At 38.8% G+C, this 20,440-nt stretch overlaps 1 protein-coding gene and 3 non-coding genes across 4 annotated transcripts in view; 2 read left to right on the top strand and 2 right to left on the bottom strand.

Annotated features, from left to right (window-relative positions):
* The window catches only part of Orp8 (Oxysterol-binding protein-related protein 8), a 78,085-nt gene that overhangs the window by 51,722 nt on the left and 5,923 nt on the right, over positions 1-20,440 (bottom strand). Inside the window, exons 2-9 of the mRNA XM_073090610.1 lie at positions 16,317-17,021; positions 14,608-14,674; positions 9,996-10,102; positions 5,335-5,505; positions 4,125-4,211; positions 3,581-3,725; positions 2,846-2,966; positions 1,387-1,487 (exon numbers count right to left, since the gene is read on the bottom strand). Coding sequence (XP_072946711.1) covers positions 1,387-1,487; positions 2,846-2,966; positions 3,581-3,725; positions 4,125-4,211; positions 5,335-5,505; positions 9,996-10,102; positions 14,608-14,674; positions 16,317-16,433 — 916 coding nt within the window. The 5' untranslated portion in view covers positions 16,434-17,021. The remainder of the gene's footprint in view (positions 1-1,386; positions 1,488-2,845; positions 2,967-3,580; positions 3,726-4,124; positions 4,212-5,334; positions 5,506-9,995; positions 10,103-14,607; positions 14,675-16,316; positions 17,022-20,440) is intronic.
* TRNAC-GCA (transfer RNA cysteine (anticodon GCA)) lies at positions 7,716-7,787 on the top strand. Its single transcript has one exon. It is a non-coding gene; the product is annotated as a tRNA-Cys (tRNA).
* On the bottom strand, positions 9,467-9,540 carry TRNAN-GUU (transfer RNA asparagine (anticodon GUU)). Its single transcript has one exon. It is a non-coding gene; the product is annotated as a tRNA-Asn (tRNA).
* TRNAN-GUU (transfer RNA asparagine (anticodon GUU)) lies at positions 11,726-11,799 on the top strand. The gene has a single exon. It is a non-coding gene; the product is annotated as a tRNA-Asn (tRNA).

Below are 20,440 nucleotides of genomic sequence, written 5' to 3'. Positions count from 1 at the left end.
AGTTTTATATCCTTAGTTACATTTTAAAAGTCACTTACTCCCAGAAATAGATATTTGATAATGGCAACATATTTTTAAACTCTTAAAAAAATACATATCTTCACAAAAAAAATAAAAATAATACTTACTCAAAATCCTCATACGACGACGAGCTATAAACACTACAGTCCTCTGCAGATGGCGCTGTCTTCGTTATGATCACTGCGTTCGAATTTTGAATAGTTTCCGAACTGCCGCCCAGAATCTTCGAGAACACGCCGAGACGCTTCGATTCATTGTCCGATTCCGAATTGATCCAGTTCGAATCGGTTTTACGATTCAATGGCGTCGAATTGGGTCGCCTTGGAAACGTTGTTATGAGACGAAAAAAATTATCTTCTATTAATTTAGATGGAGAAATACATCTTGTTAGCTCTTTGCTAGTTTTTACGTCAAAACAGTTAAGTAGAAATGATTTCTTTCCCTCCAAACCCATGGGGCTGGTTGTCAAACTGCGACACTTTATGCTGTCATTTTTGACAGCTGTCACTTCGGGACTCGGATTCCGGTCCTTTTTGCGCAGAAAGTCGAGGAATCCGCCGTTTTTGCCGTCCGACGAATCCGACGAGTCCCTAGAGTCAATGAACTGTGACCAAACCGGCTTCCTTTTTTTACTTTTCGCTTTACCCTCGGGGGTAGTTCCGGGGGTGTAACTGTAGTCTGTGACAGATAAGAGCGGTTTTGTAGGGACGTATGTGCCGCGTTCCGTTAGCTTCACTACAGTATCACGTTAGCAGTACGTTACGAGCGTAAGGCACACATTTAGCAGTGTGGTGCGTGCGTAAGGGTATAAAAGTGTAAGGGTAGAAAATTATTTTTAAAATTAGTTTAAAATACACATATTCGAGATTACAATTGAAACGGAATTTTTATAATAACACATAAATATAAAATCAAATACACTTGAAATATTGTTAGCGAGAACCAATTATTTAAAAAAAAAGTCGAATAATACCAAAAGTATTTTTAATCCAGCAAGAAGAAAGGAATATAAAGAATCTTCCGAATATCACAATTTCTAGTAGGCAGAAATTGTCAAGTATCATTTCCATTATTCAACATAAAAATATATATATATATTCCACGCAAAAAGCTGCATGAATATCCCGTTATTATAATTCAATTTATTTATCTATCTTATATCTTTCTATCTATTATTTGGTGTAGTTTGGTGTGGTAGTCCACAGATGGACATTTTATGATGTTTATGATATTCTCATAAAAAATTAATTTGTTAAATTAAATAGATAAAAAAAAATATTTGATTTGATTTTGATTGACCATTTTTTTTCCATAAAAAAAACTATTTTCATTTGGAGTCTATATAGTAAGTAAGTGTCAACTCACCGTGCTCGTTGAAGTGTTTCTCAAGCTCCTCGTGGGATATGTTCGTCTCCGTTGTCGGCGCCTCCGCCGCGACCGTCTGCTCTGGACGGGAGCGGGAACATCTGCGATCAGATCAGATCAGATCAGATCATGCTACAATCAGATCAAACAAATATATTGGGAACATCTACGATCAGATCAGATTATATCAGGCTACAACCAGATTAGATCATGCTACAATCAAATGAAATCATATTAAATCAAACTACAATGAGATCAAATTAAGGCATTCAGATCTACGATGAAATCAAAAGATCGGTAGCTACGGTCCAATCAAATTATATTTGTTCAAACAACAATCAGATCAAGAGATGGCTGTCTACGATCGAATCAATATGGATCAAACTACAATCAGATCAAATCAATGCATCAGCGTCTACGGTAAAATCGAGTTCGAGTTCAAAATCTACAGTAAAATTAGAAACAAATATATATTTGGCCTCGTGTTAGAACACCTACGATCAAACGATCAATCAATACGAATCATACTACAATCAGATCAAAAGATCCGCAGCTACCATCAAATAAAATCAGACAAGATGAAGCGATGGGCAGCTACAAGGAAATCAAAGTTTGCCATTTATCATTATTTTTTACCAGAATTTGATCCTTATAAGCAACATTATCAGGTAGTGGAATAATATAGGTGTATTTTTTTTTTTTCAAAATGAACTCGTAAGATTCCACGCTTGGGAAAAAATATTTTGAAAAACGAATGATGCAGTTTTAGTTTAAAAAAAAATCGGCCTCGTAACTCCTTTCAGCATTTTTCGCTATTCCTTATAGTTTCGGATTTGGCTCTAACGGCCTATTTAAAAATTCACCCCGTATATATATATTTTTTATAGTGCCACTTTAATATAAATGTTTCTATTTCTCTATTTTATAGTGGAACACACTGCTGGGCATAGAGTGATAGAGATTTAGGCCACAGTCGACTGCGCTGGCCAAGAGCGAATCGACTACAATAAGACTACATGGACCTTTGAAAACTTTTTACAAAGAACTCTGTGTGAATGTATGTATCATTATTGGTGGTGGTAAGTTTGAAGGTGGTAGAATCCTTTGTGGTTCGACTCCGGCGGCACCACCGCCACACCTATTTCTGCCTGATAACAGCGGTGTTAAGCGCTGCTGTGTTCCGGTTTGAAGGGTGTGGTAAGGGAGACAGACTTTTCCGAGGCGTTCCAGCTTAGTCCTCAGGGGTAGCGGCGCATCTGTGGCCGACCTCAGGTAGGAATATCTATACCTATCTGGGGTTGATTACAGATGTCCATGTGCGGCAGTAGCCACTTACCATCCGGTGGACTGCATGCTCGTCTGCTAATCCTATATTATAAAAAAAAATAAGGACACGCCATCCAAGGTTGACAACTAAGACTAATAATCTCCGTGGTCTTCGAATGTTTTAGCTACATACCTGACCATAGCATTGCTGCATCGTAGCGCTAACTCTAGCCCGTCGAGCCAGCAGTGGCCAGCTGTTTGGGACGGCGCTCGGAAGATCAGGTGCGCTGTCGGTAGAGGCTGGACTACTGCTCCTGTGAAAAGGGGGGGGTTAAATCTGTGAAAAAGGGTTTTAACGTTTATGTGTCGCCCTCAATCCTCTGCTTATTTCTCTCTCTCTCTCTCTCTCTCTTACACCTTGTCCTCTACCTGTGCCTATTTGTATCTCTATTTTGGAGTGGATGTCTCTCGCTGTATTCTTCTCTCTCTCTCATTGTCTTTTTTTCTTCTCTTACTCCATGTCACTACCTGTGTCTGTATGTATCTATATCTAAGTACGTCTTTATTTGTATTCCTATCTCTCTCTCTCCATCCCTCTCCCTCTCACTGCATGTCTATATTTCCCTGTGTACGTATACATGTATTTGTGTGTGCGTGTTTGTATGTTAAAAGTAAAACTCACTGGTAGTGTCGTTGTGGCTCCCGCCCTCGGCACCCTATCTCTCTCTCTCTCTCCCTGTCTTTCTGACTTTCTTTGTGTGTGTGTGTGTGTGTGTGTGTGTGTGTGTGTGTGTATGTGTGTGTGTGTGTGTGTGTATGTGCGCGTGTGCGCGTGTGTGTGTGTATGTGCGTGTGTGTGTATGTGCGTGTGTGTGTGTGTGTGTGTGTGTGTGTGCGTGTGTGTGTGTGTGCGTGTGTGTCAACTCACTGGTGGTCTCGTTGTGGGGCCCCCGCGGCGCCCAGATGCTCTGCTCGAGCGGGTGGTACAGCTTGAAGCAGAAGCCGTCCTTCTTGCTCGGCCGCTCGATCACCTGGCAGGAGGTCAGCAGCACCGTGCCCACCCAATGGGTCCTCTGGAATAGACGAAGTCAAGGTCAAAAATATTTAAGAAGGTGGTAGAAACCTTTGTGATTCGACTGGACAACGGCCACACCTATTTCTGTTATTGCAGCAGTGTTAAGCGCTGCTGTGTTCTGGTTTGAAGAGTGTGATAAAGCCAGAACAGAGAGAGACATACGTTTTTGAGTACATACATGCGCTCCAGCTTAGTCATCAGGGGTAGTGGCACATCTATAGCTGGCATATATCTAATCCTATCTGGGGTTGATTACAGATGTCCATGAACGGCAGTAGCTACCTACTTAACATCAGGAGGACTGCACGCTCGTCTGCTACTCCTATATTATGAAAAAAACTATTGAAGGAAAACATCCCCCCCCCCCCTCCCTGACGCCATAAACATGACAACTCACCTTCGCCTTAGGGCTTTTATACAGCAACAAAAGTCCAGGCTTGAGGATGCACCACAATTTAGTCCAGGACTTCAAAGTTCCGCGGACCTGAAAACAAAACAAAAAATCAAATTCTCGCGTTTTTGAAAAAAAATTACAACACCAGTATATATGTAGCGTACTACCATAATGGGTGCTAGTTACTACCGGACCCAGGAGCATGGGGTCACGTCACTAGCGGACCTAGAGCTATAGGTCTACATCACTACCGGACCCATCGGTATAGGTCTACGTCACTATCGGACCCAGAACTATGGGTCCGCATCACTAACGGACCCATAAGTATGTGTTCACGTCACTAACGGACCTAGGGCTGCAAGTCCACGTCACTATCGGAACCCAAGCTATGGATCTCTACCGTCAAACCCAGAGCTATGTCTCCGTAACTACCGGATCCGGAGCCATGGATTTACTAGGATCACATTACGACCGGACCCAGAGCTACAAATCCACTAGGATGACGTCACCATCAGACCTAGATTCACGGTTCCACACTCACCTTCAACCAATCAGCGAACACAACAGTGGGGTCCTCCAGCGAGTGCTGCAACGCGGTCGCCGCTCCCTTCTCTCCCGCCTGTAGAGACAGCTCTGCGCCTTGTAGCTCTCCTTGCGGGAGCTACCGGACCCAGAGCTATGGGTCCAGCAGAGCTGTCACACTCACCTTCAACCAATCAGCGAGCACCACAACAGTGGGGTCCTCCAGCGAGTGCTGCAACGCGGTCGCCGCTCTCTTCTTCTCCCGCCTGTAGTGCTGTCTCTGCGCCTTGTAGCTCTCCTTGCGGGAGCTACCGGACCCAGAGCTATGGGTCCAGCGGAGCTGTCACACTCACCTTCAACCAATCAGCGAGCACCACAACAGTGGGGTCCTCCAGCGAGTGCTGCAACGCGGTCGCCGCTCTCTTCTTCTCCCGCCTGTAGTGCTGTCTCTGCGCCTTGTAGCTCTCCTTGCGGGAGCTACCGGACCCAGAGCTATGGGTCCAGCGGAGCTGTCACACTCACCTTCAACCAATCAGCGAGCACCACAACAGTGGGGTCCTCCAGCGAGTGCTGCAACGCGGTCGCCGCTCTCTTCTTCTCCCGCCTGTAGTGCTGTATCTGCGCCTTGTAGCTCTCCTTGCGGGAGCTACCGGACCCAGAGCTATGGGTCCAGCGGAGCTGTCACACTCACCTTCAACCAATCAGCGAGCACCACAACAGTGGGGTCCTCCAGCGAGTGCTGCAACGCGGTCGCCGCTCTCTTCTTCTCCCGCCTGTAGTGCTGTCTCTGCGCCTTGTAGCTCTCCTTGCGGGAGAGCGCCGAGCTCGCCGCCGTGGACGACACTACCGCCGTTTCTGAGGACTGCGGACGAATTGAGCATAATCGAACGTTAGTTAACGGCGAGTTTCCGTAACTCGTCGAGAGATGGAGCAACTCGGTACGTATTTTTAGGGTTTCGTACCCTAAGGGTGAAAAAGGAACTCTATTACTAAGCGTCCGTTGAACGTAAAATGATTTCCTTTTTTTTTTGTTTTTTATCACATGGGAGAAGCAGATGAGCATACTATCCACATGATGGTATGTGACTACTGTCGCCCATTGACATCAGTGGTAGCCCCAGATAGGATCAGATATTCCTACCTGAAGTCTGCCATAGATGCGCCGCTACCCTTAAGGACGAAGCTGGAACGCCTCAAAAAAGTATGTCTCCCTTACCACACCCTTCAAACCAGAACACTGCAGCACTTGACACTACTGTTAATAGGCAGAAATAGGTGGTGCGGTGGTGCTGCAATTATGTTTTTGTAGGTGGTAGAAACCTGTGTGATTCGACTCCGGCGGCACCACCGCCACACCTATTTCTGTTATAACAGCAGTGTTAGGCGCTGCTGTGTTCTGGTTGTGGTAAGGGAGACAAACTTTTCAGGTGTGTTCCAGCTTCGTCCTCTGGGGCCTCTGTGGCCGACATCCGATAGGAATATCTAATCCTATCTGGAGTTGATTACAGATGTCCTTCAGCGGCAGTAGCCTCTTACCATCAGTTGAACTGCATGCTCGTCTGCTACTCCTATATTATAAAAAAATAACGTTATTTTTTTTAAATAAATATCAAATATTAATCCTAATCAAATTACATTATTAAAAAATTATAAGTATTTATTATTACTTTGTCATTTACTATAACTCGGCAAGTACGAGTCCAAAGAGTATAGTAACCCACACATAGGTTACTATACTCTTTGGATGACGGTAATTCTGTCTTTCGCTGTTTTTGTCGTAAAGTTATTGTTACCTTAGTACTTTACAACCTGGCTTTTGTTTTGGGTATCCAGTCATTATTTCTGAATTTAATTAATTATTTATAATAATTATAACAAAAACACCTTTTAAATAGTATCTGGTTCTATAGATGTAAGTGACATGTCAAATTAAAAAAGAAGAAGTTGTCAATTTCGATATGTGTAAAAGTGGATATATACTTTTAATATAATAGTGGAATCCAATGTAAACGTTGAATAAATATGTACTTATGAGAAGATTCCATTTCAATCCTGAATATGTTTCCGCTCTGTGCTGCTTACGATTTTGGACTGATTCTACTTTACTTGTTTACCCAGCTTATGTTTTATGGACTTTTGTGATTTTCGTGCGATCGCTGTGGATTGTGTTGACAAGGATTCAATATCATCAGGTAAAATATACATCAGTTAGTTGTATTAATCGTGAAATAATCGTTAATAATTTTAAACTAGAGAAGCTAATCTTTTTACATTTCTCTTTTTTTAGATATTTACAATAGCAAGACAAGGACATTCTTGGGATGACAAAATAATCAGTTATTATTGCAACTGCATCGCTGGGCAACGAACCGTACTCGTAGGTAGCTGCGCTCACATTATGACCATTGTTTGATGTTTGGGCTGAGCTCGTCACAGGATATTACAGAACCTGCTACATGATTGGATGAAAATATTCATAAGGGGAGATATTGAAAATGAATAAATAATGTATCTAAGTGAAGAATAAATAAAATATTATCTAAATGTGTACTTAAAGTTGTTTTATTTACACAGTTAAATGTTTTAACTAAAATAAATTGGTATAGAAGTACATATTTTGGTATTTTTGTTTTAAATCAAGATTAATGAAAGTAAATATAATTAATGTTTATCAAATATAGTTATTGTTTCTCAATACATACAATACAATATTTATATATCTACACCCATTCGCGTAAAAAATATATAATGTATATAGTAAGTTAAAATAGAATGACAGATGACATTATTACGGTAATCACTACCGCCATGATGTTTTTCCACTGTTGTGTTGCAAGTTTAAGTGTAAATTATTGTTTTTAAACAATTAAACGAACATGATTTGAAGAAAATGAACCCCTACGAATTGTTCTTTGCATGTTTTCTTAGTTTATAGTATAGTGTACAAAAGGTGGCCGGGAGCCCATACATTTTGAAACATCTCCTTTAGATTCAAAACATTTTAGAGTGGCACGAAATGCACCGAGTCAACTAGTTAGGTACTAAATAACAATTTCAACTCAAATTGTCATAGGGGATATAGCTCAGTGGTAGAGCATTCGACTGCAGATCGAGAGGTCCCCGGTTCAAACCCGGGTGTCCCCTTACATTGCATCACTGTATTCAACACCTTTTTTACATTTATTTTGATTTTTTTTTTACTTTTTAAATTAATTTTGGTTCCTCTTTATTTATTAAAAATAATAATAATAATAATATTTTTTTAATTGCATATGATACATTTTTTTTGTCAATAATTATTAACATTTTAAAATAAATAATAAAATTTTTGATATATTTCAACACAAACAAATGTTTTTTTTTTTTTTTTGACAAACCTCGAATTTCTTGAAAAATTTCAGTCATTTTGTATTATATATTTTTTTAATACACTTTTCATTATTTTCAATACTTTATTTTTTATCTTATATGTAAAATTCTCGTGTCACAATGTTCGTTACCGTCCTCCGAAACGGCTTTACCATTTTTCACCAAATTTTATATGGATGTTCAGTAGGTCTGAGAATCGGCTACTATCTATTTTTCATACCCCTTAGTGATAAGGATTGTTCACCCTTAACACTTTTTATTTATACGGCAACACAACGTTTGCCGGGTCAGCTAGTTTTTATATACATATAATGAGTATATAAAATTTACATACAGGGTGAATTTTTCAAATGTGCATGGAATATAGTTCCGAAGCCGTTTTTGATTATAAATAACTAATTTACGAGTAAATAAATAGGCTATGTACTATTCTTATATACTACTTTTATAATAAAGACATATCAAATGAGCATTCAGTCCACCTGATGGTAAGTGGCTACTGTCGCCCGTGGACATCTGTAATCGACCTTAGATAAGGGTCCTACCTAAGGTCGGCCACACTGTTTCTACCCTTAAAGACAAAGTTGAAGCGCCTTAAATAAATATGTCTCTCTAACGACATCCTTCAAACTAGAATACAGCAGCGCTACACTGCTGTTATATCAGAAATAGGTGTAGCGGTGGTGCCGCCGGAGTCGAACCACAAAGGGTTGTACCACCATTTCTCACCTTCACCTTAAGGTAAGGAAGAACCAGTCATACGAAGCGTTTCTTAGTCCTCAAGAGTATCTTTATGGCCGACCTCAGATGGAACTGCTATCCTATCTTAGTTAAACAGATGTCCATACGGCAGTGACTTACCATCAGGTGGACTGCATGCTCGTTTGCTATTTCTGTCTTATTAAAAAAATAATTATTAAAATCGGTCCACTAACGGCGGAGTAATTCGTGTACATACATAAAAAAGATACCTGCCGAATTGATAACCACCTCCTTTTTGAAGTCGGTTAAAAAAGCATTAGAAGTTCTTGTTGTCGAAAATTCATGTTTGAAGAAAATTAACAACAAATTTTGACAGCATTTTTTTCTTTGCTGGTAATTATTAAATCCACTTAATAATTTATTTCAAAAATTTATTCTAAAACTCGAAAGTATTATACATAAAATAACTTAGTAAAAATAAAAATAATTTACATTTTTTTTTCTTTTATGAAAAACTATTTTTTTACAAAATTATTCATAAAAAAATATGAATATAACATTTATTATCACAATTTTTGAAGCGTTTGATTGAATGAAAAAAATATATTTAGAATTATTTATTTTGTTAAAAATTATAAATTTTTACAATTTTAATCCTAAAAAAATATGAATCATTTTTTTAAGATTACGATTTTAGAAGCGTCTTATTAAATCCATTATAAAAATAATATGAACATTTTTATAAAAAAATTCGCCCCCGGGTGGGCTCGAACCACCAACCTTTCGGTTAACAGCCGAACGCGCTAGCCGATTGCGCCACGGAGGCTATGGCGACACCGGCGAAATTTGTATACCTATTGTATTAGAAAAAAATCCTAGACCATCTGCCACAATTTATATTTATGATTAATCATCATATCATCATATCTTGCTACTGTCGCGTAAATCATTGTTGTGTAGGCTTCTTTTTATCGCATGCGTATTTTTTTATATTATAGGAGTAGCAGACGAGCACCAGTCCACCTGACGGTAAGTGGCTACTGCCGTACAGACATCTGTAATCAACCCCAGATAGTATTGAATTCCAACCTGAGGTCGGCCACAGATGCGCCGCTACCTCTGAGGACTAAGCTGGAATCCCTCTGAAAAGTATGTCCCACACACCCTTCAAACCATAACACAGCAGCGCTTAACACTGCTGTTATGACAGAAAAGTTTGACGGCGGTGAGTCGAACCACAGAGGGTTCTATCCTAAAGTTAGGATTAGTATGAAGATGCACCTTATCAGAGGAGGTGCCGTCCGGGGGGTGGCAGCGCCCATCCCCCGACGCGGGGGTCGCGACCGAAGTCCCCGGAGACCGCGGCGGCGGCGTTAGAGCTGGCTCGCCTGGAAATTAGAAAAACATACAAATTTAATTAAATTAAAAAAGTTACAATTATTATTTAAATTATTAAGTTAGCGTTAAAACTACTTCACAACAATCCGCTACCAATATGTATGATGGCGTGTGTTTAAACCATGCACTGTGTACACCCTCACATAGGATAAAAATACTAATAAGGGTTCCGTTTTCAGATCTTTCGTACGAAACCCCAAAAACCATGGCATATTATAAAAAAATATGTTTTCATAATGAATTAGAAATTAATTATCACCTGTTTAAACAATGAAGGAAAACATCGTGAGGAAACAGTTCGTATGGATTTATTATTAGACTAGCTGACCCGGCAAATTTTGTACCGCCTCAAAATCTTTTTATCAAATATATTTTACATAAAATATAGCTTATGTTACTCGTGGACAATGTAGCTTTCGAATGGTGAAAGAATTTTTAAAATCTGTCCAGTAGTTTTTGAGCCTATTCATTACAAACAAAGTTTTCTTCTTTATAATATTAGTATAGATAGAATATTGTTGCAATTAAATTTGATTGGCTCGCGCAGCTTTTTACTTATTTTTTTCTTGAGTCGTAACATAAAAAAATGAAAATATTGTTCTAGAAGTCTGATAACTATTAAAGTTTTGATAACAAATCCCTTATATGTACAGAAAATTGTATTTTCCTTCATATTATTTCGTTCTAGTCGGACAACAGCGTTATATCTGGAAAATGACAATCTCAAATAACATTTTGGCATTGTGATACCATTTTTTGTGAATTAGAAAACGGCTAATCCATTTAGTTTCAAGGAAAAAATATAGTTATTTAAAAAGATCTTTTAAAACTTTATATCTAGAACACATTTTTTACATTTTACGCAATGAAACGAACTTGTTAAAAATCTGATCCGTTTGTGCCTATTTTATGTGTTTCTATAAAAATATAGTAAAAAAAGAAAGAAAAGATAGAAAAAGAAAACAATGTTTTTTTTCAATAACAAGCATTATAATACAATGTACCTAACCATGATGCCTTTTTGTGTCCGTTATTAAAAATCAATCCATCCAATTTTTGTCTACTAAGGATCGAAATTTTACAATTTCATAGACACAAATTGTCATATTTATCTTTGGTAGACAGCACAATGGATAGATTGATTATTAATATGGGGCGTTAATGTTTAATAATATCTATCAATCTTAAATATTATTAAAAAAAGGATTTTTTGGTTTTTACATTACAATAAAGTTGTCATCTATACTTTTACCGTTTAAAACTTCTTTAAGTGCGACTTCAGAATAATAAAGATTCAGAATAATAAAAAACGCATATCGTGAGTACCCGTTACATAATAAAATGTCTCAATTCCGGGATAATTTTAGTCTAAAATCAAATAATAAAGATATTGTTTTGCGTAAATACGCACAAAAGATATAATATTGTAATGAATTACTATATTTTCAAATAGAAAATATCCTATCTTTAATAAATTAATAGCATAATAAAATAATAAATCTTATTTATACAGTTAGCGCAAATCAAGTCTTGTCAAATAGTATTTATCGTACTATACATATATCTACATATGTATTAAGAATAGGTCACACAATTTCACCGATGTCGCCATAGCCTCCGTGGCGCAATCGGCTAGCGCGTTCGGCTGTTAACCGAAAGGTTGGTGGTTCGAGCCCACCCGGGGGCGAATTTAATTTTTATTGAGCGAAAAATACAAAAAATTAAACAAAAAAAAAATATTTTAACTTTTTTTTTTATAAACACCATGTATAAAAAATGTAAAGATTTTATTTTTATTTTTATTGAGCAAAACATTTTATTAAGAAAAAATAATTAAAATTCATTTTATTTATTTATTATAAACACCATGTATTAAAAAAAGATTAATTGCTTTTTTTATTAAATTAACAAATTTTCTAGGCTGTTTTTTGTATTGTTTTAAATTATATTAGAAGACACTTACTTTTTTATTTTACATTATATCATAGGACTTTCTAAACTCACAGCCCCATACGATGTGTCGTGGGTGTCATATTTTATTTTTCATTTTTAAATAATATAGGAGTAGCAGACGAGCATGCATTTCACCTGATAGTAAGTGGCTACTGCCGCCCATGGGCATCTGTATTCAACTCCAGATAGAATTAGATATTCCTACCTGAGGTCAGCCACAGATACGCCGCTATCCCTGAGGACTAAGCTGGAACGCCTCGGAAAAGTATGTCTCCCTTACCACATCCTTCAAAACGGAACACAGCAGCGCCTAAGGGGTCGTTCAAGTATTACGTAACGCACTTTGGGGGGAGGGGGGGGTCTAGTGAAACGTTACGATGCGTTACAGGGGCGGGAGGGGGTCTTCCGTTTTGCACGTTACGTAACATTTTTTAATAAAAAAATAGGGTATTAAACCTCCTAAATTGGCAACCCTTTTCATTTACGTTTTACGGGAAATCCCTTGAATGAGCTGGTTCAGCCGAACTAAGTCCTGAGTATTCTGAGTTAGACTAAGTATAGTACAGTATAGCAGTATGTATGCTTTGACTATACTTAAACTAACTTAGAATACTCAGGAGACCTAGTTCGGCTGAACACGCTCTTTTTATAGTCTGGTTGTCATTTGTTCTCGCAAGTTGGCAAATCTTTTCGTTCATATTTCACGGGGTATCCCTAGATTGTATTGTACGTCTTTGAATGTTGTTTCCATTGTCAGTATTCGTTCGTAGTGTTTATAGACAAGTAGAGATGGGTTGTACTAGGTAAATTTGGGACTAGGTATGCCTGTTCCTTGTCCCTGTAGTACCGGGACCAGAATAGGGCTACGGTAACCCTTGCCTGTCGTAAGAGGCGACTAAAAGGGGCTTCCGGGGTTGCGGGCGGCAAGAGTGGGAGCTCAAACCGTCCAGCAAGCGACCCCGGGAAGGACAGCGGTTTGTGTGGTCGCATATCGCTGTAATCACCAGGGGATGTGAGAGGAGCGTAAATTGCTCCCCCCAGGGCAGAGCCCGATAAAAGGGCATCGCGTTAGGAGGACTCCGGTCGTGTTCCGTTGGAGATCCCGGAGTTCTCCACCAAACGCTGAGGACGGCCACCGGGGGGGTTTTAGTGTGGTAAAAATCCCACATAACCCGGCGTCACTCCCATGGCGTCGGGTACCTTTTGAAGGTTTCCCCCTCGTCAACAAAAAAAAAAAAAAAAAGGTATGCCTGTTCCTAGTATTTAAAAATACGTAATTCAGAAACCTGTTCCACCTAGTCCCATAAAGTCTCATTAGTTAGTACAATTTGATGTGGACTAGGTACTTATTCTTGGACTAAGAAGCTAGTTCGTTCATGCCTTGCATCAATACGTAAGGGCGGTAAGGTTTGCACGCGCACTCACTAGTAATAATGAATTGTAATCTTTCCTTCATACTTTATACAGGCTTAGGACTATCGACGTTAGATTTATCGAAATAGTAGTTTGATTTATCATTAAAGGTTTCGTGAGCCGGCGCGGCGTCCACCTAAATGACATTCGTATAGATTCGGAACGGATGCACGACTGAACAATTCCGAATTTTCACACATTTGACATTTCATACTTAATTCGCATCGAGTATCTGTTTGATCCGACAGCGACTAGGTATAGTTAAAAAGGAAAAGTATATTTTTGCCTGCCCATGAGTTGATGTTTTATTAGTTTTTACTCTTATTTGCATTAAAAAAATATGTAAGTAAAAGTATCCCAAGGATAAAAACTATAACATAACTTTTTAGCGAGTTTAGGGTAAAAATTGACACTTGAGTGTTACGTAACGTTAGGGGGGGGGGGGTATAGAAAAACGTTACGGTGCGTTACAAGGGGGGGAGGGGGGGTCAAAAATCTTCAAAAATTGCGTTACGTAATACTTGAACGGCCCCTAACACTGCTGTTATAAGGCAGAAATAGCTGTGGCGGTGGGGCCGCCGGAGTCGAACCACAAAGAGTTCTACCACCTTTTAATTTACACATACATAGACACAAATACACAAACACCCAGAACCGAAATCTAAATTCATCATTTATGGCCGGGGATCGAACCTGGAACCTGTATCTGTGACTTCAAGCAGGAATCTTATCAGACGTTGATTACAGACGTTCATACGGCAGTAGCCACTTAGCATCAGGTGGACAGCATGCTCGTCTGCTCCTCCTACCTATATAATATACAATCTATATAATAAGAATAATAAAAAAGAAAATAAAAATGAATGTTTGTCTGTATGTCCTTTATAGAATCGTAAACTATGCATTTGATCATGTGATGATCTTAAGCAAAGTTGTTGTGCATGAGCCTACGAAGGTTTCTGAGTTGGTACGACCCATTTTCGACAGATGGCGCCACTGTAATTCGAACGCAGGTAAATTTTCAGTTATATGTATGTCATATTATTTCTTTTAAGACGCAGACGCAGTTATATGTATGTCATATTATTTCTTTTTCTTTTTTATTCTTATTATATAAAAAATAACTTACTAAAGTGTGGTGGTGTCGCCGGCGCTGTTGCCGGTAAACTGACGTTCAAAGGCGGATGGTGGTGTTTCTGAAATAATAACCGATATAATAATTAATACATTGAATAAACTACTACAACATATCAAAAATTAATTGTATCAAGGGTTCCTTTACGGGAATTCATTCTATAATAGTTAGGTTTGGTACAGTCCACGCCAAACTTCTAGTCCGCTCTGAAGTTGTTGCGGGCAGGTATAGTCAGAGAGCCAATGCGGTGGAACACAACTACAAGCATATACTCCGTAGCAACGTAAGGCACACTAACGCAGCTATGTTCCCGCGGGCGAGAGCGGGCAGCGGAGGGTACCGGGCGAGTCCCGCACTGTCTTCGTCCCACTAATATCTACAATTTGCTGTTGCGACGCGACTCGTTTCTATATTCATAACGGACTAGAAGCTTGGCGCGGACTCTATGAGGCTTAAAAAAGGTTCAAAAAGACCTCTCATTCAAAGCCGGCGATTCATTGTCGACTCCGCTGGTGTTGCAAATGTCCATAGGCGACGTTGACTACTTTCCATCAGGTAGCACGTCTGCTTTATCGTTAGGTTCAACTATAAAAAATATATTAAGGAAAAAGGATTTTGGTAACAGATGTCAATCAGTTTTGTAGATGGTAGAACTATGTAGCCTATATCAGTGTTGGGCGTAGTTAACTAAAATTTATAATCTAGTTACTAACTAGGATTAGAAGTAGTTAACTACATGTAGGTATGATTACATTGTAGTTAACTACTTTTAACTTAACTATAGTAATCAAACTACATGATGAAGTTATTAATTTGATTGCTGCAATCTAGCAGTTATAACTACTGATTATTTGAATTCTACGGACTTATATTTTGCAATAAAATAAAACGTGGAATAAGAGTACCGCCTGTACAGCCACCCGAGTTAAAACCTGGAGATTTGGGTTCGATTCCCGCCTATGGTCTGTTTGGTGGTAGGACTTAGTGCTGCACTCTCGCTGTAACAGGCTCTTAACTAACTACCTTTTTGTAATATGTACTGATTACTATATGTAATCGTAGTTAGTAGTTAGATAAGGTAGATAGTAATCAGTAGTTAGATTACATATTTCCCAACACTGGCCTATATCTACAGCGTGAAGCAGTTCAGCGTGTCGGTGTGTGGGTGAGGATGTACTGACTTACATATGAGGAGCGGCTTAGTACGGATGTCCATACGACAGTGACTTACCATCAGGTGGACTGCATGCCCGTCTGCTACTTCTGTACCAAAGAGTTAAAGGTGGTAGAACACTCTGTGGTTCGACTCCGGCGGCACCACCGCCACACCTATTTCTGTTATAACAGCAGTGTTAAGCGCTGCTGTGTTCTGATTTGAAGTGGTAAAAGGGAGACATACTTATCAAAGGCGTTCCAACTTATACAACAAGTAAGAATGTAATCTTATCTGTTTTTTTTTTTGTAATATAGGAGTAGCAGACGAGAAAGCAGTCCACGATGGCAGATGGTAAGTGGTTACTGCTACCCATGAACATCTGTAATCAACCACAAATAAGATTAGATATTCCTACCTCAGGTCGGCCACAGAATCGCCGGTACCCCTGAGGACTAAGCTGGAACGCCTCGGAAAAGTATGATTACAGATGACAGGTGGACAGCATGATCGTTAGCTACATCTAAAAAATAGTAATATTTTAACTAACCTTCGTATAATTAGGTGTTGACGTGTGAAAGTGGGGGTATTCGTGTACTCGAAGCGCGGGGGAGGGCGGCGCTACGGACGAGGGGGGGGACTGCTCCAGGGCTGGCGAGGAGCTCATTATGAGGATCACAGCATCATGGGAGCGAGGGAGATGACTATATGTCTCACTGACAGGAGTGGCGTGAAACGATGGCTGTCACTTTTGACAATGACAGGTGTAAAGCTACTTGTCACTTGACAGGTGTAATTAAGCTGTCACTTTTGACAACAGTGACGGATATAATTAATCTGTGTCAATTACAAAAAAAGCTTAAGCGATTTTAAAGCGTATTCGGTATTGTATTTCTAATTACAATTATTTATTTATCTATCCAACAGAGTCACAGTAAAAATGATCGCAATTCAAAGTGTATAGAGCAACTGTCAAAATAGAGTACAGATAAAGAATATATAGATTATAGATAACTGTTTTTTTTTTATTTTCTATATTAATTTATCACTGACCAAGACACTGGGTAGATTGTTAAATATTAATTATTAAATTATTTTGGAATGGTGTAGGATTTCTATGCTTTAGTGTTGCTTATAGTAAGTGCTTATAGAAATATTTATTTATTTACATTTTAATTGGCAGTGGGGTGTTTTTACATCGGAATGGTAGGGGTGGGTTATGCACAGGGTTTAGGAATGGAAAGGGTAACAATTCCTGAAAATAATAAAGTTAAAATTAGTATTTACACAATTAATATTAATTATACTGATGGGTATGGGCGTCGGCTCAAACTGGTGTGTGTAGGGAACGATCTTTTAAATTTATTTATTTATTTTATTTATTTATTTATTTTTATAATTCTTACATCTAACATTACAGGTTTACAGCCTAATTCGTTAGTGTAGTTACTTAATAATAATAACACAATAATTGTATATAATAACATTAATAATAATTAATACAATAATAATCAAAGATGTCAATAATAATAATGTCAGGATTACAATAAATTTATATAATATTTTTTACGAAGGGGAAACCTTCTAACGGTACCCGATGCCGTGGGAGCGACACAGGGTTATGTGGGACTCTTACCGCACTAAAACCCCCCCGGTGGCCGTCCTCGGCACTGCGTTGAGGACTCCGGGATCTCCAGAACCGGAGTCCTCTTAGCGCGTTGCGCCGTGGGCTCCGCCCAGGTGAGCTTGACGCTCGCCACACCGTCTGGTGCGTACGACGCTATGCGGCCACACATACCACCGTCCTTTCCAGGGCTACTGGCGGTTCGAGTTCCTACTCTTGCCACCCTCGATCCCAGAAGCCCCCTTTTAGTCGCCTCTTAGGTTTATTTATAAAAATGTTATCTAAATCTGATAATTTAATTAAATAACAATGCAATCTTAAGACTAATGGATATTATTGTTTTGACTCGAACACTTAAATATTATTTATTGCAATTATATCAACGCATGTATAGAATAAAAGTGGTCGACAGTTGTGATTCGACTCCGGAGATGGCAAATAAAAAAAAGTTTATAGTGAAATAAAATTACTGAAGCTTTTTTTTATTTATTTATTTATTTATTTATTTATTTATTCATTGCATCAAATATGGTACATTAGATGGTATATTTTGACAAAGTTCTGCACATTTGGCCAATATCGGCATGCAACAATATAAAAGTAATGTCAAATAAACTAAACATAAATTAAAATACATCAATTAAAATTACACAATATGATAATTGCTGCTCAATGCTAACATCAATTATATGGCGTGATAACATTACAATAACTTTGCTACAATAGATGTCAAAATGTTTAAGATTATTGTACAGCTCTGCGAAATATTTAATTTTCCGAAAAGATTCCGTCGCCATTTTTATTTTTGATAACGCTCTCTACGCTCACAGCCCCAGATTAAGATTCCCTGTATCATGGATGCCATGTACACGCACAAAGACGCATACACAAACACCCAGACCCAGAAAAAAAATCCAAATTAATCATTCAGATGTCTGTCTGGCCGGGGATCGAACCTAAAACCCTTTGCGTTAGACCGGTATGGTGACCGCTCCTCCACGCGGGTCATTACAAATGTTCATAACTCTGAATCTATATAGAAATGAATAATAATAATAATAATAATAACTTTATTGACACAAAAAATGTAAGTACATTTCAGAAGTTTGAAGCCTCTGGTTCCTGAGTTAGTCGAAACTGTGTTTCAGGAACCAGCGTCTTCTCCCATTATCGAGTAATATATCACTTACATAAACAGACATTGAAACGAAAATAATAAATGTTTGTGAATATTTGTCTGTATGTCCTCTAATCGTACATTATGCATTTGATCATGTGATGATCTTTAGCAAAGTTGTTGTGCATGAGCCCACGAAGGTTTCTTGGTAAGATCAATTTCCGACAGATAGCGCCACTGTCATTCCAATGAAGGTACAAATTTTCAGTTATATGTATGTCTAAAGTCTAAATATATATAACTCAAAGGTGACTGACTGACATAGTGATCTATCAACGCACAGCCCAAACCACTGGACGGATCGGGCTGAAATTTGGCATGCAAGTAGATGTTATGACGTAGGCATCCGCTAAGAAAGGATTTTGATCAATTCTACCCCCAAGGGGACAAAATTGGAGATGAAAATATTACGTGGTAACGCGAGCGAAGCTGCGGTCACTACTGGTCTCATAAAATCGGACAATTCCACAAGCATAATTTAGTTAAAACAATTTCTAAACAGTACTAAGAGACGCTGCCTGACACACATATGAGATAGCGACAAATATTTTCGTATGATAAATGATAACGACTCAGCTAAACTCCGTGTTATCTATTTATCATGCGAATATATCATTTTATGTGTAAACAACTGAAACACATATAATCTAACTTGTGTAGATCATTAGGTTGAATCTTTTCCTGTAGTCCCGGGACTAGAATAGGACTACGTACGGTATCCCCTGCCTGTCGTAAGAGGCGACTAAAAGGGGCTTCCGGGGTTGCGGGCGGCGAGAGTGGGAGCTCGAACCGTCTAGCAAGCGACCCCGGGAAAGACGGCGGTATGCGTGGTCGCATAGCGTCATAAACACCAGATGGTGTGGTGAGCTTGAAGCTCACCTGGGCGGAGCTCGAAGGGGCAACGCGTTCAGAGGACTCCGGTTGCGCTCCGTTGGAGGACCCGGAGTCCTCTTAGCAACGCTGAGGACGGCCACAGGGGGGGTTGTAAAGCGGTAAAAATCCCACTCTGTTCTGGAATGAAGAGTGGTAAGGGAGACATACTCGTACTTATACAAAGCGTTCCAACTTACACAACAGGATGAATCAGATTTTACTTGTTTTTTTTTTATAATATAGGAGTAGCACACGAGAAAGCAGTCCACCTGATGGTAAGTGGTTACTGCCACCCATGGACATCTGTAATCAATTCCAGATAGATATTTTTCGAAGCGTTCAAGTTTAGTCTTTAGGAATAACAACGCATCTGCAGACGATATCAGATAGGACTATGATATGAATTATCTGTCGATTAAGCTTATTTGCTATTTCAATCGTATACATTATTCGCCAAGTACGAGTCAAATTCGCACAAGGAGGGTTCCGTATCATCAATTTTTCACTATTCTTATTTTTATTTGTATTGTTATAGGCACCTTTATACATACTCTAAAAATATAGTGTCTGTCTATGACCTTTTAGAATAAAGCGTAAAGACAGACGAAAAGACAGCGTAGGCTTAGTAATAGGGTTTACCATTGAGTACAGAACCCTAAAAAAGAACATAATTTCGCTCCCGTGTAGGTACATACAATGTGCTATTAATATTAAAACCTTGTTTATGGACCTAGAATAACGTTTTTTCGTGCTAACTTTACAATTAGCGATATTAACTCCGTACTCATTACTACACCGGCACACTAATGGCACTTATACCGTGCTGTGTACTCACGGATCGACCTATTTTTACGAATAACGCAACAGAAAACTGATTTGTAGAATAAAAACATGCTTATTTAATCTACTTGTGTGGTAAAGCTTGTAAAACGTAGATTTTCCGCTTCGTTTTTACGGTTCCGTATGGTAAAACGGAACCCTATTATCAGTGGCGAACTAA

The sequence above is a fragment of the Epargyreus clarus genome, unplaced genomic scaffold (genome assembly GCF_041222505.1).
Source record: "Epargyreus clarus isolate Ecla_fem2 unplaced genomic scaffold, WU_Ecla_fem_2.2 ptg000033l, whole genome shotgun sequence".
Lineage (NCBI taxonomy): Eukaryota > Metazoa > Arthropoda > Insecta > Lepidoptera > Hesperiidae > Epargyreus > Epargyreus clarus.
The sequence above is the reverse complement of the archived record's forward strand: the minus strand, read 5'-3'. Positions and strand labels throughout refer to the sequence as shown.